General features: G+C 41.6%; 1 protein-coding gene across 5 annotated transcripts in view; it reads right to left on the bottom strand.

Moving 5' to 3' along the window:
• The window catches only part of KYNU (kynureninase), a 93607-nt gene that overhangs the window by 40436 nt on the left and 27340 nt on the right, over window positions 1-25831 (bottom strand). For all 5 annotated transcript variants that reach the window (XM_035130853.2, XM_035130834.2, XM_060279553.1 and 2 more), the window contains 5 exons: window positions 25455-25537; window positions 15654-15715; window positions 12932-13003; window positions 9461-9535; window positions 4580-4726 (listed from right to left, as the gene is read on the bottom strand). In XM_035130853.2, the coding sequence (XP_034986744.1) occupies window positions 4580-4726; window positions 9461-9535; window positions 12932-13003; window positions 15654-15715; window positions 25455-25537 (439 nt within the window). The remainder of the gene's footprint in view (window positions 1-4579; window positions 4727-9460; window positions 9536-12931; window positions 13004-15653; window positions 15716-25454; window positions 25538-25831) is intronic.

The following is a 25831-nucleotide window of genomic DNA, read 5'->3' as shown; positions in this document are numbered from 1 at the left end:
CTGTAGCTTAATGTGTTGGACGTTCTTATTTATAGAAGGAGAAGCAATGATTCTAGGCCTATCAGGGAACATCTTTCTCAATATGAAACCCATCGGTTAAGAAACCTCAGCAGAAGAAGCCTTGTTTAAGGCTGTCCCTTACCTCCACCAAACATTCAGCTATTAGGACTAGGGCATGGTGTATGTGTACTGTATTTCTCATGAAGTAGCCTTCTATTTCAGACAAAGGGAGAATTTCCTGAACCTAAGTTTAGAGATTTTCAACATAATGGAAAGAACTTGTATTTAGAATAATGCTTAGTGATCTTATTGAAATGAGTGTTACGTTTTAGTAAACTCCTATTAATCTGTGCATAAAGACTAGCTACTTTTTAGATACAATGCCTAGTTTTAATATGTAATTAATTGAAATGAAACTGTTTACATGAAAATGTATTTATTACTATTGTAAGCTGTATAGATCATTTCTGTTTAGACACAGTTCAAATTCAATAAAGCTAAAAATTGTACTGTTTTAGAAAAAGTATCAACAGTTTGTGCAACAATTCTTAATCAATAGAATGATATGTATTAGGACATTCACTTACTATTTAGCATTGCTAGCATGCCCACTGTGACTCTCTCAATTCCTGCAATGCTTTTAAAAATGTCTCTAGCTAGATAAGGCACATCTGATACACCTCCTGAAATTCTGTTGACCTCTTGATAAGAACACTTAATTGACAATTGTTCTTTCTGATTCCTGAGGTTAAAAATAATCCCTGAGATATGTCTGTAGAGTCAGTCTCTTTTATAAATTCCCCAAGGATGAGTCACTGAAAATGAGTTACCTCATGGAGGTGATATACTGAGTAATCTGCCTGTCTCCTGTGAAATTGCTCAGCTGAATAGGAATACTGTCAGTACCACCAGGAGCAAACCGGCCCTCCTGATGGAATGCAAAATACTGCAACAGCGGATGCTATTGAGTTGGCAAAAAAGGCAGCCACTGAACCAATTGTTGATGAAATATACAAACACCTCTTATCTTGAAGCAAATTAAAAGCTTCAACTTGCTTGACCATTTTTAATGTGTTGAACTAAAAAGGAATGCAAAGTTTCAGTGGATTTGGCTATGTTGAACTGGCCTTGCAATTGCTCTAGTCTCAGCACAGATCATTCTGAATAATAAAGTGAGTAAAACATGGATGCCCTTTAAAAAATACAGTCCGCCATGCAAACTGTGCCTAATTTTGTTACTTTATAGCAGGGGTGTGGAACTAGATCCAACCAGCAGACCAGATCCTGACCTTCCCCCAGTTTCCCCCTCCCTCAACCCTTTCCAATTCCACTGCCCACTTTTTAGTCACCTGACATCACCATGAAATCAAACCACATGAACAAAGGCACATGGCTTATCAGCTCTGACAATAAGCTGATCAACATCTGTAAGCCCTGCTTTCAGAAAGGAGCCACTTCTTTACCTGCCCCACTCCAGACTCCATGAGGTGCAGAACAGGTGGGCATGGCTTGGGGAAAACTGCCTTGTGAGCCAAACTGGGCCCCTGCCAGGCTTAATTACGCCAGCAGACCAGCAGTTCCTAGCCACAACTTTACAAGATTAAATGACTAAGTTAGCAACAACCTCAAGCCCATAATCATGTGGAACTTTTACAGAGTTTATAGCTCACAAATGCCAGTCTTGACAGAATAAGCAGCAGTTTTGAAGGCCCAGCAGTGAACATTTTCCATTATTGTCCTCCTCAGAACTTTCATCAGGCTACTGGGAAGAGCCAAGAGCTGCAGAGCATACAGCTGTCCTGGTGAGGAGAAACTCCACCCCCATGAACCAAAACCTCTAGTCCTACCTGGCCTTAGTTGCAAGGGGGCAGGGAGAGAAGGGAGAAAATTTTCCCACTATGGCCATCATGGTACTTTCAAAGAGCAGCAGTTTAAGCAGTATCAGCAACAGTGCTATCTGCAGCCTGGGTTGTGAACATTTCCCATCAAGGCTTCTTTAAGACATCACTGAATTGCAAAGGTATCTATTATGTTTCCCTTGTAAATAAGTTCTTAACAGTTACTAGCCTGAAAGAAATGTTTGCTAGTGGGCTCAGGGTTGGTGGAAGGAGGTTTAAGAACACCAACCCTCCTGCAAGAGCCTACTTCACATCTATGTTTACAAGAGAATATGGATGAGGCAATTCTGTCCCTCCGCCACCACCTATTCACTCTCCTGCATGCACTCACCAACATCCAGTTCCCTTCTTGCCTATGTTTGTCAGGCTAATGTGTAAATACAAAGCTGCTTATGTGTTTTTTATATATTAATTCTTCACTTATTAGTAACTGCATTGGAGGAGGCATGAATATTATAAACAAGCAAATAATACAGTGTCACCTATTCCCCAAACTTTCAAAGAAAGGCATGCTAAAAAGCTAGATTTGTCAGGGTTGCACTTCAGGGTTCCTTCACCCACCCACTGATATAGGCTTCTTGCTCCCTGGAGAGCTTCTGAACGGAAGCCCTTTAAATTCAACATAGCTTTTAAGAGCTGGTCAAGGAGAATGCTATGTATACTCTGCATTAATAAAACCTTAATTCCTAACCAAAAAACATCCTGCTAGCTGAACATATTGTGAATATTAATAAAATGTGCATTCATTTGCAAATTTTAATGTATAGCTTGGCATGCCTGCTAGCAAAGAACAAAGCCCTTTACATCTGGAGGTCCTATTCCCTTCCCTACTTTATCTTAGCATATACTGCCCAGATGTTTTCAAGTATAGTTCCACTGCCTAAGCAACTAAAACAACCAACCAAAAACATTACAGTAGTTGAAAGTAAGTCCCACTGAACTCAGCTGAACTTACTTCTGAGTAAATGTGCACAAGACTGTGCTGTAAAAAACAACCACCTTTCTTGAGATTCTGGATACATAATTCTTCATAATTCCAGATCTTCGGCAACAGCTGTCAATACTAATTGTATAAAGTTGATTACAGGGTTTTTGTTTTTGTTTAAAAAGGAAGACCTGAGAGGGTGTACTTAATTCTTGGATTTTTTTATAAATAAAATTGTTGGTGCCACTCATCGATGAAAAGCTTCTCACACCCAACATGGTTGGCTTTGAACTATAAAGCCTCTCCAGAGAATTAGGTAGAGGAATGGTTTTTCACAACAGCAGCATGAATAGATCTTTGAACTACTTGGGCACTTGGGTATTTCTTGAAAGGGTTGGGACAAAGAACTAGTTAGGCCTGACATGGTACACAGAAGAGCACTTAAGGAGTGTGAATGCAGTCAATTTAGAGATCATTTTATACAACACTGCTGGAATTTAAGGCAGGGAATAGGTTCCAATGACACTGGAGGAACTAAAGTGTCAAATGAGTGAAACTTCAAGACCTATCAACTTTGTCTACTAGCTAGTGTTAAAGGAGTGAATGAATAGAAAACACAGCCAATCTTTTGCTAAGTAGGTGGCAGTTTTGAACAAATACAGGCACACCTCATTTTATTGCGTTCCTCTTTCTTGTGCTTCACAGATATTGTTCCCTATGAGGGTGTGGGTGCAGCTCCAGGCAGCTGCCCACTTCCAAGGAAAGGAAGCCCCCTGCCCCTACAGCATCTCTACTGTCCATGGGAATGGAGTTGGCTAGGGCTGGAGCCGAGTTTTTCCACTTCCGCCCCTGCAGCCAAGGGGGCCTGGCTTAACAGATTACGGTACAGTTTAAAAATAACTTTTAAATGCACTGGGAACCCAAAATTTCTTTGACTCGTATACTTGCGACATTCACTTTATTGTGGTGGTCTGGAACTGCAGTATCCCTGAGGTATGTCTGTACAGAAAAGCTGAAGCATCAGCACATTTAGCGCAATGGTTAATTCAGTCTGGCTGCCAGGCTTATTAGCAGAAAAAGGGTGCAGTTCTAATATTCTATTTTGACAAGCCTCTCACTTCCCAGCCCTATCCCTCAACAGTATCTCCTGAATTGACAATTAAAAAAAAATCAGCAATTTGGATAAGTATCAGTATTGTTAAGCAGGCTGCTCATTATTATGTCAAACACTTAGCCAGCACAACTGTTCCCTAGCAGCAACCAATATACATTTGCAACAAACCATTTTTGATTTCTACTTGAACCAATGTTGGCAGAGGCGCCGACTTGCACCCAAGATTGAGGGGCCCGACATGCGGTACACATGTGATGGTATGTGTGTATCATGTGTGGTGTCATGTGTGTGACACACACCATACATACAACGTCACATCACCTGGAGGAGGCCAAGCACAGAGACCAGTATGGCGTGGCTTCAATGACCGGAGGCTACTCCTCTCTCACACTCAGGAGAAGCCAGCCACTGAAGCTGCACCATGCTCAGACTCTTCTGCCCCCTGAGGGGGACCAGCCCCTTCCCAACAGATATTGAGGGGGTCAAAGAGACCTTGGCCCTATAGAGTTGGTGGGCCTGGTTGTTGGTGATATTTGTCCTTGGTTCATTTTCACAAAAGTGTCAAACTTGTCAAGAACATGAGGGGTTTGGGGGTTTTTGTGGGGAAGGATGTATGAATCTTTACTACTGTAGCAACTGTACCTTCTCTTGTCCAGCCTTTGTTATTCTTGGGATGTCAAACAGCTGTCCTGTGTAGTAATGCACACCACTGAACAGAATTATGGCAACAGAGTCCCCTTCCTTCTCAATTACAGCAAGGATATCTTCAGTTCTCAAGGTCTCCTCCCCCTGAAATAAATTGAAGCACATATTTTATATCAACCCTGGCAGTGCTGAAACTGTCATTTCTTGTTTCATAATCTATTTTTTATGATGTGCCTTGCTGACTTCAGTAAGCGATCAAAAGCAAATCCTTAACATGGCAGTAATCTACGAAAGAGCAAGCCCTGGAGTAACCTTTGAATGGGTGAATGATCATTAGTAACATAGCTTCAAGGTGGTAAATTATTCTTATTACTATTATTATCATTATCATTATTATTAAAAAAGGATATTCATGTTCCTTCCTTATATGTTTTGCTTGCCTGAACACTTCAAGATTCCCTTAACTGGCTTTGTTTTTGTTTTTTAAGATATAAAAAGATGTAAATTTTGATTCAAAGAGCATACACAGAGGGGGACATGCCAATGACTACTGTGAGCCTTCCCCAAGAAGCTATGGCCCAGCTTGCTATTAATGATGTGTCATCAATAGAAGATTCAGTTTACGCAACTGAGAATGGAAATTATGGTATCACCATATGGACACATGACAATTGTCCAAACACGCTACATTTCTATCTCCTGTGAGCCTTAATTTAGTCATGTTATTATTTGCAGCCTTTCACAAAATGTTATTATGTGAACTAGTTCATATAGCTTTAAAAATCCACAGAATATATATCTATAACCATAGATATACGGCATCTATGGCAATATGTGGAATGTGTGGAACTTCAAGATTCACAGTTAAATATGCCACTGCATAGCAGCTTCTGAGGAATAACAGCAGGAGAGAGTTATCGCCTTTGAGCTGCGCTTGTGGACTTACCAGAGTTACATGGCTGGTCACTGTGGAAAACAAGATGCTGGTATAGATGGGCCTTTGTTCCGATTCTGCAGAGCTCTTCTTATGTGAACCTGTGTGCATAGCCTAAAGCATAGCCACACACACACACCCCAGTTGATGGACACTGCCATTCAAATGGTGTGCATGGACCACGTCATATGATTGATTATGTGGGAAGGGGTTTAGCTGCCCCGCCTCCCCAATGTTTTATTCAGGTTGGCACCCCTGGCCTAAAGAGTGTTCTGTGTCTTATGACTTTTGAAATAGCTGGTGCTGTGTAAAGACTAAGAGTTCCACAGTTTGAATCTCAAGCTCAGTCATGAAATCACTAACTGGTCTTAGACCATCTGGCCATTATGTCTTAACACCCTTATCTCCATATCACCACCTGCAATATGGAGGTAAAAACACTGACCTAACTTATAAGGTAGTTGTAAGGATTTCTCATCAAAAGTGCTGCAAAAATATTCCATATATATATATATATATATATATATATATATATATATATATATATATATGAATAATTCTGACCACTGAGGTCAACTGACGAATTTGCAGGAACATAGTCATTGCTTTAGGCCACTGGGAAAAGGAGATGCTGCAGCAAATATTGTTAAGGGAAAAGCAGTGTCAATCACTGTGCATCCTGAGGTTCCCAGCCAAATTAGAATTTCAGTGACATCCTAATTTGTCCTAACATGTCACCACTGACATATACACAACAACATAAAGATGCCATGCTGGGCAAGACTCAGCAACCTATTTATATGACATCTTCAGTTCTGACATCTGCACAAGACTTAAAAAGCAGCCTCCCACACCTCTCTTCACACTTTTAAGACAAACTTGGTATCCCACAGAAAGCTATTAAAAATGTTACTGTATTTGTCTCTCAAAAACAATAGCATTCATATAATCCAAAAATGTAAAAACCCTTAAGTCATTAAATATAGAGAGATTTGAACTTGGGGGGGGGGATAACTTTTGATCCTTTAAAGCTAGTATCCCCGACTCCCTTTCCTCATTTCCTCTTAGCAAGGGATCATGTACGGTAAAACACACCATCACCAAGGGATCAATTAAGCAGTGAAAACTCCAAATGAAATTAGATGTGCCACTGCAAAGAGCTGAGATAAGATTTGCTGATTTGAAAGTAGCTCCTATTATCTTAACGATCTCTCAACATCTATCAAGGACTTGAGAGTAGCTTCTCATTTCTCTGGAAAAGGACTTTTTTCGAGAATCAAAAGGTCATCAACAGTTCTACTATAAAGTAACAAAAGTTCTTCATGGCATTCTTTTATAACGATCCTAATTACATACTCCTCTAAGCAGAAACGTGTTGCTGTAGTAATAAAGGAAACAGTATGTAGTCTTCATAGGACTTCTATAAAACAGAGAGTATTCTACATACTGAGACTCACATATACTGAAGCTCACAAATATATATACTCAGAGGAAGTGCAGTATGAGGAACATACAAATATCAATGTAGGAGAATTTAATGTAAGGAATACCATATTCTGATTATTCAGTTTAGATTTGTAGTAACATTTAAAATTAAATTTAAAAAAATGATTTAAATATATATATTGAAAAATATAAGTCCACTCTATTTTTAATACAGTCCTAAAATACATACAAAATAATAAAGTGGAAACCTATTTATTTGTGTAAATTCCCTTAATTATGACTAGAATCAAGATAGCTAACACTATAACAAAGTAAAAAAAAACAATCCAGAATGAAACAATGGTTTTTAAAACGTAAGATTTAAAGCTTAGAGGAGTGGATAAAATCAATTTCATTTAATGTAATGCTTCTTCTGCTTTTTTTTTTAAAAAAAAAAGCTTTTTCATCATACCTGCTCGAGATATACAGTGGTACTTTGGTTTACAAACTTAATCCATTCTGGAAGCCTGTTCTTAAACCAAAGTGTTCTTAAACCATAGCAGCAGGGGACTCAATTTACAAATCGAACACACTCAACAGGAAGTGAAACATGTTCTTATTCTTAGGCAAAGTTCACAAACCAAAACACCTACTTCTGGGTTTGCAGCGTTCTTAATCCAAGTTGTTCATAAACTAAGCTGTTCTTAAACCAAGGTACCACTGTAGTCATCTAAAATCTACTTTCGACTGCGTCAGACCAACACGGCTACCTACCTGTAACTACTACTTTCTTGTGTTCAGAGAATAAGTCCTCCTGTAGAGGGGAAGTTCTGGTGCAAGGAGAACATTTTGTCGCTGTGGGTGTGGTTCTACTCTACTGAGTGCATCTCAGCAACAATTCCCTCCTCAACCTGAAATCACACTATGTTCAGGGTTCCAAGACTAATTATAGACTGAGGAAGATGAACTTCAACAAAAACTAGGGCACCAGCACAAAGGGAAATTTCCAGGTGCACAAAAGGCAAATATTGCCACCTATACTTTTCTGAATAGAGGGGTATTTGGACTTTAGGTGAGTGTTTCAGCATGAATTGGAAGGTCATATAAGAACTCAGGGCTCTTGGCAACCAATTGTCTTGAGTGAAATAATGCACAAAGATTTGGCTTTGGTTCAACCAAAAGTTGCCAGGCTGATGTATACAGTGTTCATATACAGTAGTACCTGTAGTTACAGGTAGGTTGGTCTGGCGTAGTCGAAACAAAATAAAAAAATTCCGTCCAGTAGCACCTTAGAGACCAACTAAGTTTGTCATTGGTATGAGCTTTCGTATGCATGCACACTTCTTCAGATACGAGTGGTACCGCTAGTTGCGGACATGATCCGTTCCAGGGTGCTATTCGCACCCCAAAAAGTCTTTAACTAGAGCGGGTACTTCTGTGCAAGCGCGGAGCGTGATAGAGTGCAGAACGCTTCTGCGTGTGTGGCGAAACCCGGAAGTATACACGTTCGCAAGCCAAAAAAACGCAACATGAACCTAATGCAACATAAGGTATGACTGAATAGTGTTGGGGGATTCTCTTTTCTATTTCAATGAAATGTCAATGAGACATGCAAAATGAATTATTTCCAAATGTGTTAGGTTTTGCCAGCTAAGATATCCTGACAAAACAAGAGAATTTGAGTCAAGGTAGAGACAAAATGTGGGGATGCACTGATACTTTCTGGTAACACCTATATATATATATATATATATATATATATATATATATATATATAACCAATGACTTTGCCTGGTGTTAAAAAGACATATGGGCTGATTCCATGTGAGTAAAACAACAACAACAACAACACCAACAACAACACATACACCCTTTCCCCAGTTGCTCCTGCCCATGTTCTTATGGTCTGTGAAAATGGGCAGGCTTCTATGGGGGAAAGTGGTCCTTTAAGGTCAAATTAGTGGCAATACAAATTATCTCACATTAGAGACAAAGAAAGAAATATAGGGGCTGAGCAAGTAAATCATAAATACAGGTTTTGATCCAGATGATCTGAATGCACAGCACAATGAAGTTATATGAATCCACTGTCAGTATTTTATACACCTTCACAATCAATGCTGGTAAAATCCTAAATCACTTCTTAAATTCATGAATGTTTAAAAGGATGTGGGAATTTGCTGTGAAGAACCACTGGAGGGCTACCATGAAAACTGAATATATATTTTAGCAAAGTGCTAACAGAGATGTACTATATTAGACAGGGTGCAATGAATAACCCCTATACAATCAAGTATCACATCAGCAGGGGTTTCACAATCATCCATCGAGGTGGAAGCTTTTTTAGACAAAAAAGTAGATCTGGGAAGACAAGGAGATTCTAAGTATAATATGCATTTAGTTTTCTTGTCTCAGAAGTTCACAATAGGTTGTTTATAATAGGTTGCAAAGAAAATAAAGCATAAGCATACCAATATCCATTCTTGATTAGATATCAATATAAAATACCCATTACAAACCTCTTGTGGTTCTATCATAAGCATACTGCTCTCCATATCTAGCCCATGAAATTGGAGTTGAGACTCAACAGCATACTGTAAATAAAATATTGATTGTTTTTAGTGAGCAAATGTAAACAACAAAGAAGCATTTCTTTCGCATAGCAACAATCATCAGGATGTGTGCGCATGATGTGCCTGGGCAAATCTCTGCAAAATGTTTCCAGTTCTACATGTCTCTTTCTCTTTGCAATTCAGGGAACCATAGAAACATAGTATCATAGAATTGTAGAGTTGGAAGGGTTCATCTAGTCCAACCCCCTGCAATGCAGCCGTCCCATACAGGGTTCAAACCTGCAACTTTGGCGTTATTAGCAGCATGCTCTAACCAACTGAGCTATCCAAGGGCCAGTGTCCAAGGACATAACTCAGTGATAGAACACATGCTTTGCATCCATAAAGTTGTAGGTTCAGTGCCTGGCATCTCCAGTTTAAAGGATTAGGTGGCAGGTGATGTGGAAGACTTCTGCATGAGAGCCTGGAAAGCTGCTGCCAGTCAGAGTAGATAATACTTGATTAAATTGTTGACATATTCTAACAGCAAAAGGTCCTGGTAAGCCCACACAGATCATTGCTATCTTCCTTTTGCTTCAGTGCTTCTAAAGATTATGGGGGGTTGGGTACTCTGCTAATCTTCATGGTTTTCCTCTTCAGATGTGATGCTATATGCAAACACAGGAATTTCTGTCACTTTTTTTCTTGGGACCCACCCCTTATCTGAGTGCAGCTGGTTGGTGTGGAACAGGCAAATTAGGAATTTACTCTCAAAACGCTTAGCTTCCATCCAAACCCCTGGCCTAAAACCAGTCCTCTGGAACTGTATCCATGGCTTGATACAAGTGAAAGAAATATCTTTCCAACAGCAACCTCTATGGTAGATTATGCATAGCATTATGAAGTAGGCTTGCTAAATGGGTGCACTTGGGGAGACCAATAGAAATCACGGTAAAAAAAAGTAGTAGTTATTGCAGAACAAAATGAAATTCAGTACAGCCAGCTTGATAGTCAAAGGGATAGGCAAGTTGTATTAATCTCACAGGTGCACTTTCCCCCTTCCCCACACTCAATCCCCTTTAAACTGAGAGTTAGTTGCAGAACTGTCTTGTAGTATCAGATGGAGGAAAGGCATGCTACTATCTTCCTTTTTAAATCTGGGTAATATATGCCAGAGCACATAAGAGGAATATTCAGCCTGCAGAGACAATCAGGGAGAAAACAGACTAGGCAGAAGCCACATAGGATTTATCACAGCTACAAGGGTTAATGGTAAAAGACTGAAGAGGAAAGACCTTTGAGGGGTCTTTCCCACTCAGCGCACTGGGAGAGAAATGCCAACTACATGGAATACACCCATGCAATCTGCCCTCCCTGGATGTTTGTATTATTTCTATGCAGCCCTCAGCCGTGTGGGACCAAAGCACAAAAATGCAGCTCTGCCTTGGTTTCATATTGTTATAGATCTGGGATATCAGAGTCTGAAGGTGCAAAGGCCCTCACAATTCTAGGAAACAAAAGAAAAAAATCCTTCCAGTAGTACCTTAGAGACCAACTAAGTTTGTCATTGGTATAAGCTTCCGTGTGCATGCACACTTCTTCAGATACCATTCACTAAATTCTAGGAAGTTTGTGAATGTTGAAAAACAATGGATTTCAGAATTTAGCTAATACTTGGGGTATTGAAGGAGAATTACAGGCTGCAGAAGTTCTCCTGAACTGGGCGAAACAGTTTAGCTTATGCAATATAGCCTGGCTGGGCTAGTTGAGTGGAAGCCATTATGAAACAGTGGCTGGACATTAACACATCAAAGAAAGATCCTTGGGTCTGTGCAAAAAAGGGGTTGCCAAGTTTACAAGGAAGTGGTGTGATGCCAATGCAGGGGGAAAATGTGTCCCTTTTAAAACAGAGAAGTTTGGAGAAGTGGAGGGGCCACTTAAGAAAGCTTGGGATATAGAAAAGAGGTTGCCAGAACTTGAGGTATAATTCCATGTGGGGGCGGAAGGGCAAAACCATATTGGTGGGCTAGCTGAAGGCAGGCTGGGGCAGAGACACAGAGATGCCTTGGAATCTGTCTATGGCTCAAACAACATCTAACATTAGTTATGCAGTTGTGCCTTTAAATGCAGGGTTTTTAAAAAGTAAATTGTCAGTGCATACATAACTCCCTATCCCAAATTCTTACATGGGTAGGGGACTTGAACTCTTTGTCCTCCACTATCATTCCAGTCCAAGTAGGGAACCCCATGTATGCACTCCACAGAGGGGGAAATGTTCCCATTGAAGTGAAGGAGACACCCATTCATGCAAAGTAAATTACAGGTGCAGGAGGCCTGGACCAGAAGAAGACTGGGCAGGAGGGGAAGGGTTAAAAAAAGAACCCACCCCTCATGCTACAGTGATTCTGATCTTGATTGAAAGTTCCCACATAAAATTGATGCAAAAAACCTCCCTCTTGCACTTATAAACAGTTACATACCTAACATGCAATTACTGTATTTAGTTTTAACCCACCAATCCTTGCAGACTGGGCACTGCATTAAAATATGTAATTAATGTGGTATGTGTATAATTCACAGCATTTAATAATCATCAGTGATGTCATTGGTGTTTGTGTTCCAAATTGCAATGGCTGCCTAGCTGGTGCATCATATTTTCCAAGAAAAATGTAACATACTGCAGTTTCCAAGCTGAAAAAATGCTGTAATATTCCCAAAAATAAACCACTGCATTGAAGGAAGAAGTCTGTATTTCATACAACATATGAGCAACAAAGGAATATTAGCTGGAAAAATGTGTCATGTCAACTAATTGTCTGGCAGCCCAGAAAGGGTCTGAATTGCACCCTATGTGAGTTGCATTTGTAGAGATTTTTATAGCGCCTCAGTGATCAAATATCCCATCAATTTCTGAGTGTTTACAGAGTTTGATAAAGTAGCAGTGAGTCACAAATCTGAAGATTAATTTGCTGCAATCTGTGATGCATGGACTATTGTCTCATTTTATAGCACACAAATGATGTTTGAATTAGTAATCTAAAGCACCATGGACAAGCATTTCCCTATCTGTCTAGGGATATAAAACTGTTAATGTTGTGAGCTTTGTATTGATTTGGTTTCATAAAGTAAAGCAGAAACAAGAATTAATAAAACATTTACAACCTGTTGTTGATTTAGACCAACAGCTTGTTCAATGTCTTTAAAAAGACTAATAAATCAATGTGGCCATTCAATCTTTTCCTTGTGCAAGGTTTTTATTTGAACAAAAAGAATAAAGGCATGATCAGTAAAATATGCCAAGCCCAAGAGTACATGTCCAGATTTCCTGTTATTTCTAAAGGAGGATCAGGTAATAAATAATGAGACAGGATTCCTGGTATGCTTTTGAAAGTCACAATGGATAACACAAATATTATGCAATATTAATTAATTCCTTACATGGTCGGAGGGAAAAGCGTTGGCTTCCAGAAGGATTTTATAGCGATCTGAGGTAGGCTTAAAGAATGATAACTGCAAAAAAGGTAAAACATTTATTAGTCCATAATTATTAACACTTATTCATTTCATTAGTTTAAGGTGGCCCTACCCCTAAGTTGCAACTTTTTCAGAAGTAACCAGCCACATCAACATGGTGCAAGATACAGTCATGAAATTTATGGATGCCAATACGAAATAGATATATAACTGCCCAGAGTGGCTGGGTTATGAAGAAGAAGAAGAAGAAGAAGAAGAAGAAGAAGAAGAAGAAGAAGAAGAAGAAGAAGAAGAAGAAGAAGAAGAAGATATAACCCAGTTCTTTGGAACTTGATGGAGGAACAAGATGAATGGTTTCTGCACGCAGTCATGGTGGCTAAATTCTCCAGCCTCCCTTCTCCCCACAGCTGCTTGTGTTGCTGAAATGTGTCTGCACTACATAAGTAAATTGAAAGCATGAAAAGAACCAGAGGCTGCCAGGGAAGGAAGTTTGCTGGGTAGGGTGGGAATTTGTTTCTGACTTGGATTTTAATCAAAGCAGGAGAACAATTCGGGGCTCCTAATACTTCCTGAAACTTGTATCCTAACTCCAGACATACAAGTTTAATGGACATCTATCTCTATCTGCAATAGAAAGACTGCTCAGAACTTGGAAAATAAAGATTTCAATCCCAACAATTCTCTATTTCTAGTCCTCACTCAGTGACAGTGATGTGTTGGTGGTGCGTGTAGTGTACTAGCATGGGTAGTGCAACATGGGACCTGCAAATTTTTATTTCTATGAAAGGGGAACTGCAATCTCACATGAATTTATGGCTCTCATACACTGCTCACAAGTATGCTACTTCAATAAACAACTCTTTAGTTTAAGCTGGTAACCAGTATAGAACTGACTGCAAGACCCAGACAGTAACAAGTTTGACATACTCAGGGTACACACACCAGGGCCTATCCCTCCCTATCCCCCAGACCCCACCTTTGATGGTCATGCATCTAATATATTTGCTCTGCCTCTGCCAATGACCTCTGAAAATTTACTTCCATACCCTTTTGGCAAATAAGTGGTTCGGAACTACAACAATTTCTGATAGATGTCAGGAAAGCAGTCAAAATATCATTTTAGAAATGCACATGGAAGCCTAAGAAGCAAGTAACAGAAGTGAGCATCTGATAGTGCTTTGAAAAGGGTGAGGTAGGTGGGTAGAACTCTGAGAGGAAATTCATAGGGCAGGGTGGTTGGGAATGCACTAACCTTATTGTGTAAACAAGGTAGCCAATGAAAAGTTTCATGAAAGCCCTGCAGATGCTCACAGCAGCAAAGGGCTCTTTGCAGTTAGGCTTCCAACCTGATTTCTCTTCGTGGCATGATCTTGTTTCAATTCAAACTGTTCAATTAATATGTTTATTAACATGGGCGTAGGCAGGGGGGGCAGGAGGGGGCAATTGCCCCCCTAGAAGCAGGGCCGCTGGCCAGCCTGCCCCGCTGCCCGCCCGGTGCCGTCTCCCTGGCTGGCTGTGGAGCGGGCGGAGGGAAAGCCAGGCAACCGCTTTGCGCGACTCTGGGGCTTTCCCTCCACCTGCCCCGGCAATTGCAGAGGGGGAGGAGGGGATCGGAGCAGCCCAATTTCGGGCTGATCCTGGCTCCCCCTCGCCCCTGCCGATCGCGGAGGGGGAGGAGGGAGTCGGAGCAGCCCGATTTCGGGCTGATCCTGGCTCCCCCTCGCCCCTGCCGATCGCGGAGGGGGAGGAGGGAGTCAGAGCAGCCCGAAATCAGGCTGATCCTGGCGCCCCCTCGTGCCTGCCGATCGCGGAGGGGGAGGAGGGAGTCGGAGCAGCCTGAAATCGGGCTGCTCCGATCCCCTCCTCCCCCTCCGCCATCGCCGGGGCGGGAGGAGGGAAAGCTGGCAAGGGAAAAGGGAGCTTTATTTGCCCCGTTGTGGCCCCTCCCCCGCCCCTTGGCCACGCCCCTTGACCCGCCCCTTGCCCCCCTGATTTTCATCCTGGCTACGCCCCTGTTTATTAATGAAAAACTGGGGCTTTGACATTAGGGATAATTGTGGTAAGCTGTAAATTGTAAACTAAGTATTGCACACAGATAATTAGAAGACCACTTGCCATCCCTTATAAAGATTTTATGGCCTCACGGGTTTAGAACCATATAATCACAGAATCAAAGAATTATAGAGTTGGAAGGGACCCCAATGCAATGCAGGAATCTCAACTAGATCATACATGACAGATAGCCACCCAAACTCTGTTTAGGGCTATAAAAATAAGTAACCCTGACACAACACCTAAATTATAATGCATTACATTATAACTTACAGAATGCATTGTTTTGAAATATGGTGCTGAAAACTAGGTTAGAAGACTTTAAAAGGGCATTCAACAGATCCATGGAAGTCAGACCCATGATTTTAAGTAAGCAAGCTTTTTTCTAATTTTATGGTTAATTTTAACTGATTTATTTTATGCTTTATCCCTTTGTTATCCTTCCAGTATTCCTAGTATACATTGCTTAGAAACTGTGGTATTTATATAAATTATTAAAATAAAAGGACAACTAAAATAGAATCTTTATGTTCACAGACAGTGTAGTTTTCAATATCAGATGCTCTTGGACAAATAATACCTTCATCAAGCTCTTCATCAAGATATATCTAGCAAAGAAATTCTTATGACTTACCATTAGGAGATGCAGATTAACTGTCAAGCCGTTCATTAATGCTACCTCTTCTTTATGAGCCCCTGAAAAGCAATAAGGCAGATGTTTCCTTATTTCTTTTGTCCTGTGCAAGGTCTGTGCCAGTGCTGTGCAAAACCTCATGACATTGGCTTGCAGTTAATGTCTCCCTAATGACTGAGATGTAAATACATGTTTGATGTGTCACCACGGAGAAATTTAAGTAAAAAAAGTTCTCCTGTTGACATAGTACACCATTCTAACAGGGAAATATTTATTTTTACCATTCTGTTGTGGCAAATAAAGCAGATAATGAAGCCGTAACACTTCCTTCCTTGAAATCTACCTGTTGATTTGTTGCTATCATTAACAACTTGGTCAAATTCGGCACTAGTGTGCCTTTGCCTATTAAATATATCTCCAATATAAAGGCCTAAATTGTCTTAGGGGCAATCATCTATTTTTAAAGTGGCCATTGTAATGCCAAGCAAAAATGTGCCCTTAATAAAAATAAAGAGACTTGCCTAACAATTATTCAAACCTTCATTATAGTAGACATAACGGTGGTCTGTAAGACAAATGGTGCAAAGATGGGAACACGGTTAAACTATTGCATTTTGGTCATGGATTCTGAGCTTTATGGCAATTAATAAAATAAATGAAATTTAATGGGAATCAGCAGCACAACAAATGGATTTTTCCAATACACCAGAAACAATAAGGTGCTCTCTGACTCCTGTTAGTCAATATGGTGCGAGAAAAAGATGAGTAAATTCATGTTATGAATAGAAGAACACAGACACAGAAAAAAAATCATTACCAGGGTTTAGATGAAAATAACATGAACCAGAAAAATATGCAAGCATTTTAAGAAGCTTTTGTCTCTGATGTTGTTTGTTAAGTCATAAAGAGGAAGGCATTATTGGCTGGATTGTTTTTTATCAACTTTTTTCTCTATCAAAGGTTCTTAGCTGCTCATTTTTCTAGCAGTTGCAAGGGAGATAACCAGGAGATCAATCACAAAGGAGAAAAATGGATGGAGATTGACAACAACAACAACAACAACAACAACAACAACAACAACAACAACAACAACAACAACAACAGGTTCTCAGGTTCTCCTTCTCTGCATGTTTTCCTGGGATTTACTTCAGTTTTCTCTGCTGAGGAGGAGGATTGAGCTCTACAATTTCTAAACAGGGACAGCCATGTTGCTTGCATGTGGTGAGCATGCATATGTAGCTGTCTTTTCTTAAATCGGCCCAACCAGATTTACACAAACGTATGGTAAATTGTCCAGAGTTTTACTCTTAAAGAAAAAGAAAAATTCCCAGGTATAAAAAAGCAATAGTAGTCCACACTGCTGCGCTACATCTCTCTTCTGGATTTTGCATGTATCAGACATGCAGTATGTGAATATATTGAATTGTATGCAGAACAACAGCACATATGCTCCATAAAAGGTTAGAGCCGATAACTAATGAGGCTCAGCTGTCGGACTTGGCTGATAGCCCGGAACTGGAAGGGAGGCTTGCTTTGATAAAGGAACTGGCTGGGAGGGGTGAGCAAATGGCAGGAATAACTCAAACCTCAGAAGAGAGTTTGTCCGAGTCTGGTCCTAGTTCTTTAAAGTTACAGGAACGTAGGAGGGGAGGGTTACAGGATAAGAGGAAATGGCAATTACAGAGAGAGAGGCAGAGGGCGTTGTTCGAGCGTAGGAATAAAAGGAGGTGGACTCACGCTAGAGAGCTAGATGAGTCATCATCTGATTAACTAGTGGTCTTGAGCAGGAAGTTGCAGTCTTTCTTGTGGTTACTTGCCTTTGTTTTGTCTATTTGGAATAAAACTCACTATTTACACACAGACTGTGTGCTAGCCATTGCTGTTGCTTACAGCATGACTCATCTAACTTGCTGCTGAAGGGGAAGCATGTGGATTTAAGCAAGAATGGAAGAAAAGGGGAAGCAGCAACCGGCTGGGGATTTATCAGTCGGCGCAACAGCAATGGAGATGAAGTTAGAAGATAATACTGAAGCTCTCTGGGCAGAGAACCAAGAGTTGAAGGCAAGATTAGCACGGCTGGAAGGAGTGACCTCAGAACAAAATTATACTATATGGGAGAGAGAGTTGTTGGCAATAAAGGATGCTCTACAAACTTGGCGACATTTCTTGGAAGGGGCGCAGCATCAGGTGGAGGTACGCACTGATCATAAAAACCTAGAGTACTGGCAGACGGCTCGTCAATTGAACCAACGACAGATTAGGTGGGCGCAATTCTTTGCCAGGTTCAATTTCCGGATTAAGTATGTGTCTAGTGCTCAGAATCAGCGGGCGGACGCATTGTCCCGAAAACCGGAGTATTCCGAAATAGAGACCGGGTTAGAACGGAGATTGATCCTGAGCCCCGAACAACTGCAGCTAGCAACAACGACGGCATTAGAACGGTCAGACTTTCTCCAACAAACGCAGAAGGATGGGTTCGCTCAAGAGAAGAGGAAGGCAATACGTAAGGGGGAAGTCCAAGGGAAGGAGTTTACTGAGAGAGGAGGGCTGCTGTACAAGGGGGAAGCTCTCTATGTGCCAGAGGGAGAGCTTCGTGCGAGGGTGCTGAGACAATGCCATGACAGTCCAACAGCAGGACATTTTGGGCAGTGGAAGACGGAACGTCTGGTATCAAGGGATTTTTGGTGGCCACGGATGCAGGAGGAGGTCAAGGAGTATGTCCGGGCATGTGAAGTGTGCCAACGGTCCAAAAGACCTCGCGAAACACCAGCCGGGCTACTTCAACCACTGCCCACACCACAAGCACCGTGGGAAGGCATTGCTATGGACTTTATCACTGATTTGCCCGAGTCGCAGAAACAGACAGTGGTTTGGGTGGTAGTAGATCTGTTCTCCAAGATGGCACACTTTGTTCCTTGCAAGAAATTACCGTCGGCACAGGAGACCGCGCAACTCTTCATAGAACATGTGTTCAAATTGCATGGATTGCCGCAGAAGATTGTGTCTGATAGGGGAACGCAGTTTACCTCCCAGTTTTGGAGGAGACTGATGCAATTGCTGAAGGTGGAGGTGTGCCTCTCATCGGCTCGGCATCCTCAGACAAACGGAGAGGCCGAACGGACGAACGCGACGTTGCAACAGTACCTACGTTGTTACGTGAATTATCAACAGGATGACTGGGTTGGGAAACTAGCGTTGGCTGAGTTTGCTTATAATAATGCTGTGCATGCTTCTACACAGCAGACGCCATTTTTTGCCTGCCATGGGCGACATCCACGGGTGTTTCCAGGTCAGGGAGATGGACTGGCAGTGCCTGCAGCTGAACAGTTCGCAGAAGAAATGGAAGCGTTGCACAGTATTCTGCGAGAACAGCTAGAAAAAGCGAAGGCTCTGTATAAGGCAGAAGCTGATAAACACCGGCAAGTGGGCAAGGAGATAAGGGTAGGGGACCAAGTTTGGCTATCCACTAAAGATTGGCCGAGCAAGGGACGTTGTAAGAAGTTACTGCCGCAACGGGTAGGGCCATTCGAAGTGTTGGAACAAATAAATCCTGTTTCATATAAGTTACGTTTACCGACTTCAATGAAGATGTATCCGGTGTTCCATCGGTCACTCTTATCGCCAGTAACGCCAAGACACCGGTATCAGAAGAGGAAGGAGCCACCACCTTTGCCCATCTGGGTGGAGGGTGAACCGGAATATGAAGTGGTTCAGCTATTGGACTCTCGTAGAAGGGGCAGGGGGGTACAGTATTTGGTGGCTTGGAAAGGGTACGGACCAGAGGAGAACTCATGGGTGAATGCGAGTGATATACATGCATCTAGGCTGCAGAGAGAGTTTCACCATAGGTACCCTAATAAACCCAAACCCCGGGGTTGGGTAGAGGAGCAGGCAGAACAGGCAGACTGGGAAGCTGAAGTGAATGGTGGGTTTGAAGAGGAGGAAGAAGTAGAAGAGTCGCAACCGGGTTGCAGTTATTGGGGAAGTGAAGAGGGAGAATGGTGGGAGGTATCTCATAACGCCCCAAGTAAGGAAGTGCGGAGGCGGGAGGAAGGAGAGGAGGCCCCTAGAGGGGGGGATGATGTTAGGTTAGAGCCGATAACTAATGAGGCTCAGCTGTCGGACTTGGCTGATAGCCCGGAACTGGAAGGGAGGCTTGCTTTGATAAAGGAACTGGCTGGGAGGGGTGAGCAAATGGCAGGAATAACTCAAACCTCAGAAGAGAGTTTGTCCGAGTCTGGTCCTAGTTCTTTAAAGTTACAGGAACGTAGGAGGGGAGGGTTACAGGATAAGAGGAAATGGCAATTACAGAGAGAGAGGCAGAGGGCGTTGTTCGAGCGTAGGAATAAAAGGAGGTGGACTCACGCTAGAGAGCTAGATGAGTCATCATCTGATTAACTAGTGGTCTTGAGCAGGAAGTTGCAGTCTTTCTTGTGGTTACTTGCCTTTGTTTTGTCTATTTGGAATAAAACTCACTATTTACACACAGACTGTGTGCTAGCCATTGCTGTTGCTTACACTCCATAAAAGAGAACATTTACTGCTAAATGCCATTATTTTTATTGTAGATTTTAGTCATGTGTGCAGACACATAGAGATAACTGCTATCAGCATTCTTTGCTGCCTTTTCTATTCCAAGAGAGATCCTGCAAGTCTATACAATTCTGCCCAGGGGTGGCGTGTCCTGTTTTGCTGTGTTCTGCCCCTCCCACGCCTCTGCTACCTGCATTGCGTGGTAAGAGCTCGCTGAAGTCTCACGAGATCTCATGCACTCTGTGAGATCTCACAAGATTTTGGTGAGATCTCACCAATAAAAGATGCAACTTGTGGTGCAGTTTTTCCGCTGCTGGCAAAGACAGCAGGATGGGTGGCAGGTCTATAAGGTAGGTGTGAGGCAGGCATTGTGTCTAGGGCTTCTTTCACTCAAGGCGGGTGCTTCAACTTGGCTCATCAGTGGGCTGAGCCGGATTCTGCCTATGAAAGTAATGGTCCTGGAAGTACACTTGTTGTCATCTGTCTGTCTCAAGAGACAATGAAGTGTGCCTCCAGGGATGAAGTCAAACCTCTGGAGAATCACAGTGCCTGTGGCTGCAAAGCCCATTGATTCATACAGGCCCGGCTCTAGGTGTAGTCCCGTTGGCGCGGGGCACCGTGCTGGGGGGGGGGGCGCTGGAGCGATCTCCACGCCTCAGCGCCAGGGCGCCCGACCTGCTCGAGACGGCCCTGGATTCATAACTGCTGCCTGCTGTGTTGTTTTTGCTGCACTAGCAGCACCAAAATGACCTCTCTGGGGAGCAAGCCAGGGCAATATGTATGGGGGTCCTGGGCTGCGCAGACAACAAGACCCTCATCTCTGCCTCACTGATGTGGCCCAAAGGAAAGCAGAGCAATCCTTTTGGCACCATCATGGCTGGAGGAGTTGCCAGAAGGAAGCGTACAAGATGCCAACAAGATGCTAACCAACCATCTTAGGGACTCCACTCTATGGATAGGGTACTGAAACATAAGCCCTAAATCCCGGTGCTTTTACAACCTGACTGATCCACTTCCAAAATATTTCCAGAGTATAAATATAACTACTGTTAGTTCACTTGCTGTTCAAAGCACAGACCAAAATTAAATGGTTAATCTGCAGTTCACCTTTAGATGCATGCCAATATCCTATATTGAATATGACACCACATTTGTCATGTAAGTCTTGGACTCTTGTAAATGATATATTTATTAAAAGCTTTTCTTTATTGGATTTTGGTGCCCACAAAACAAGCCTTATCTGTGCCCTAGGAAAATCGTTATCCTTCATAGCCTGCACTGCATTTCGGAAATGATGTTTCTGTGATCCAATTAATCTATTACAATATTCAAAGACAAGTATCCAGTAGACAAAATGAAGTTTGCTCTTTCCAACTCATTACTCAGCACCATATATCCTGGACAGCATAAACCCCCCATACGTCCTTCCTGATAAATCTTTTCTGTAATGGAAAAAAGCATGACCTGTGATGCGCCAACCACTATTTCCAATATAACTTTGGAAAGTACAGCAGTTGCATTAGTGCAACATGTGTGTAAAATAAAGGGAGAACTGAACTGGAAAAAAAGAAAGAAGGCAAGACTTCAAAAAAACACAAGACAAGACAGTTGTCTTATAATTCAAAGTTACTGCAAAACAGCTCAGTATACATTCTCTCTCAGCACAAGCCTAAAAAGGAGCGATGCAGTTAATCTCATTCCATCAGAATGTGATACTGCCAAGGTTGCAATATATTAATAACATGCTGTGGAAAAAAAGAACAAATTTTTATTTTCCTGTTCTGTTGCTTAATATGGGAATGAATGGGGGAAAGGGGTGGTGAGAGTTTGGGTCTCTGGTGACCTTGACTCTGCATTTCACAACGTATTTACTATTGGAGTCTTCATTTAACAAGAAAAAGGTATGCTCATTTAATAAGCAAGGTGTTATAGAGTCATAAACCTTTAAATGGCCCAAAGGAAAAACCATTTACTGCCTTTATTGTATTCCTGAATAAATCCCACAAGACAACACTCACTTTTTGTTCTACAGATAGAACAAGCTCCAGCGGTTCTTCCTCCTCCATAAAATGCTAAGCATAAAAAACTAACTTAAAAATTCAGTTTATTTTCTCTTGTCAAGCCTACCACAGGAACACAAATCCCTTCTTTTCCTCCATGTAACTGCATCCACTGTTACTGGAAAAAATGCATATCCATCTTAAATACTATGCTGGATGGGTAATATTTTAATAGTGGCTTATCTTGCATTTTATCCTTTTTGCATTTTTTCTTTTTACCTAAAGGCAAATGATGTAGTCATTAACCAGTTGAGATTGTCAACATAATGGGACCATAATCTGGAATTCTTGAAAAGTCAATTTGTTTTCCTTTCTCATTATTGGGGAGGGGGGCAACTCACTAACATGTGGCAAAATCAATAAAGTGAAATTTACCCACAATAAAATAATGCTAAGTCTTAGAAGCTGAATGCCATGCCACACTTTGAAATTCAGTTGTACAGCCACTGAGGTGTGTGTGGGGATTACCTGTGCAAGCGAGGAGGGAGAGATCATGATAGCACTAACATGACAGCAAACTTAATAGTCCCTGGTGTGCAACAGACCTATGAAATACTGCCCAAAGCAAAGCAAAACAGGTTAAGGATGTGAAGATCTTTCTTCATAGTTTCTTTTATAGAGAGCTTAAAACATGGTTCCCCAACAAAGAGAATACAAATAGGCTTCTGCATAGAGATCTACTGTTTTGGATCATACCTGCCAGGTCTCCCGCTGAAAAATGCGAGAGCAGCAGCGGCGCGGCACTGGATGTTGCATAGAAGCAACTTCCGGGGCTGCTCTTCCCATGTGTGGGCACTGGAAATCAGGCAGAGCGGCAGCGGAAATCACTTCTACGCATGCCTGGCGGCTATCTTGGTGGTGGCTGCATGGCGACGGCCATCTTGGTGACGGCCGCCTCTATTCGGCCACCACCAAGATGGCTGCCGGGCATGCGTAGAAACGACTTCTGGTGCCGCTCTGCCCGATTTCCGGTGCCCACACATGGGAAGAGTGGCACCCAAAATGGAGGCTCCCTGGCAGGTAGGAAATCCAGGGGATTTCCAGGATTTTTCTCCATTTGGGAGAACAGAGGGAAACGGATTAAAATCCAGGGGTTTCCCGCGAAAAACGGGATACTTGGCAGCTAAGTGTTGGGTATGGAAAACTTAGCTGGTGGATAATGGGCAGAAGGGCCTCACTGAGCAGACATAAGCTGTGTGACAGCGAATAGAGTATGTTCCTATTAGTTCTAAAACTCCACTTGTATTTAAAGGCAAAGTAATTTTCAAACTTTAAAAAAAGTGTCTGAATGCTGAAGGCATACAGTAGTTGAAAGAGCAAAGCTTAAAAAAATCTTTTTAAAAACAAACAAACTCTTCTTGTTTTCCTTGAGAAAATGTTATATTTGACTGCAAATGTGGGTCCCAGATCTAAAAATAACAAGATTCTTTTTTTTCTGACCAAGGTGAACAAGAAAGTGTAAAACAGATTTATTGGCTGTCTAGCAGATTTTACATTAAATTTTCTCATGTTGCATTCACAGCCAGTAATTGCTTTGTTTGTTGCTATGTTGTTCTGTGTCTCTAGCTTCCCTTCCTCTTGGTTTGCATTGCTATTTTCTGGACCCCATTTGTTTTTAAAAAGGACACTGTGGACCGTGGCGTTACTGAAGATTTTGCTAAAGACAGAATGGCAACCCCGCAGAAGAGAATTGTGTGTGGCATGCATTGCCACAAACATTAGGTAAGTTCTGACTCTCTAGCTGAAGCAAGAAGTCCAAAGAGAGGCAGAAAAACCAGATTTTGCAGCCAGCTACTGAATTCCATATCCACCCCTCACTAGTGTATTCACCTTCACATCTTACAGCAGCCCCGCAGCAGAAGCACAAGAGAAGGACAGCCAAGGCCACACACAAGATATGAGACCAGAGGCAGCACTGCAGTGCCTCTCTGGAAATACTCACAGATGTTATGAAGAACTTCAATTAGAATAATGAACAAGCAGTCTTCTGATACCTTAAAGGCTCCCAATTTTATTATGTTTTATGCTGTCATGGACCACAGTCCACTTCATCAAATCCATAAAGTTATATGAAGGAAGGTAAACTTTCCAAGACATGGATGTTTTAATAGAGATTCCTGCATTTGACTAGATGACATTCAGGGTCCCTTCCAACTCTATGATTCTATGAATTCTTATATAGTATTTCATTAATAGAGAGGCCCACACACGCATATGTGCTGTTGGGGGTGTAACTAATAGAGATATTAGGTAAAGCAGGAGTACTTAACATGGGGCCCTCCAGATGTTTTTGGACATCTCCCAACATCCTTCACCACTGGCAATTCTCCCACTGGTGGGAGCTGGACTCCAACAACATTTGAAGGGCACACTGGCTACCCGCAATAGTGTCTATTTCTGTATAATCCATTTTTGCACAGTAAATATACACCTCAGATTTGATCTGTATGCTTGCATGTTTCCTTCAAGGTAGTACTGTTATTGAGAGGATAATTTATTTTCATATCACTCATAGTAAAATAATTATGTTTGAGAATAAGCAATGCCAACCCTTACCCTGTGTATTGCATCCATTGCTTTTGTGATCGCTTTGGGGAAAATGGTTGTTCAAGTGTTACAGTCATCTAGTGACTGCTGCTTGAGGCATAATTGCAGAGGAGTGGCACCACTATTCACACCTCCACTGTTTACTTCATTTATATCCCAAGTCCTCTCCCTTCCATGAAGATTCTTTAGACAATTTGACAGGTAGTATCAACTCTAATTTTCATCATTTTCTGCACTATTAATTCTTTTTTTTTTAATTGACTTCCTTGACAGCAATTAAAGACATTATCATGTAACAAGCAGCTATTGCTTTGTAAACAAAAGGAATGATCACTGATTCATGGTGACATTTGTAGGGGTGCCAAGTTTTCTTTGGTTTCGTGCATTAGACCAAATAGTTTATGACGATCCCAGAACCACATACTGCAATTAGTTTCAAGACATACATTTGCTCATATATTACTGTCTGCATTAAATCTTCTCAGTTCAAAGTTTTAAAATGCAGTTACTTCACATACTTACTGAGAAGCACTCAGAGCAGAACAAAAAAAAACCAATGGTAAATTTTTGGAAGAAAAGTTCCATTGTCTGACTTTTTTTCTAGTGCTACATAAACAGTGGGGAAAAAAAGATATATTTTCCAAAAAAAATATTTTCTTACCTACAATATCAGCCACAGGCTCCACAATGCACTCATCCCCTAAAGCCCAAGGTCGTTTCCCAGTGAAATGACCATGAACACCCCTGAAAGAGAGAACAAATGAAAATTCATATATGTGCCTTTGGTATAGTCCTAATATCAAGAATGCAACACTCATTGTGGAGCTGGAAGAGAAAATAAATAATTTTATTGCACCACATGCACCTGTAGCAAACAAGCAGTCTACTGTAGTTTTGTATTGTACACAAACAAAACAAAGTCAACAGACACGGGACAGATACTAATGAGTCATCTTCATGCTTTGTTATAGGAGAAACAAAAAATAGCAACAGCACTCAGCGAACAGCTAGGGAATAGAACTGTGAATGGTTGAAAGT

This window comes from Zootoca vivipara, chromosome 1, assembly GCF_963506605.1.
Source record: "Zootoca vivipara chromosome 1, rZooViv1.1, whole genome shotgun sequence".
NCBI lineage: Eukaryota > Metazoa > Chordata > Lepidosauria > Squamata > Lacertidae > Zootoca > Zootoca vivipara.
This window is presented reverse-complemented; position numbering and strand designations above follow the sequence as displayed.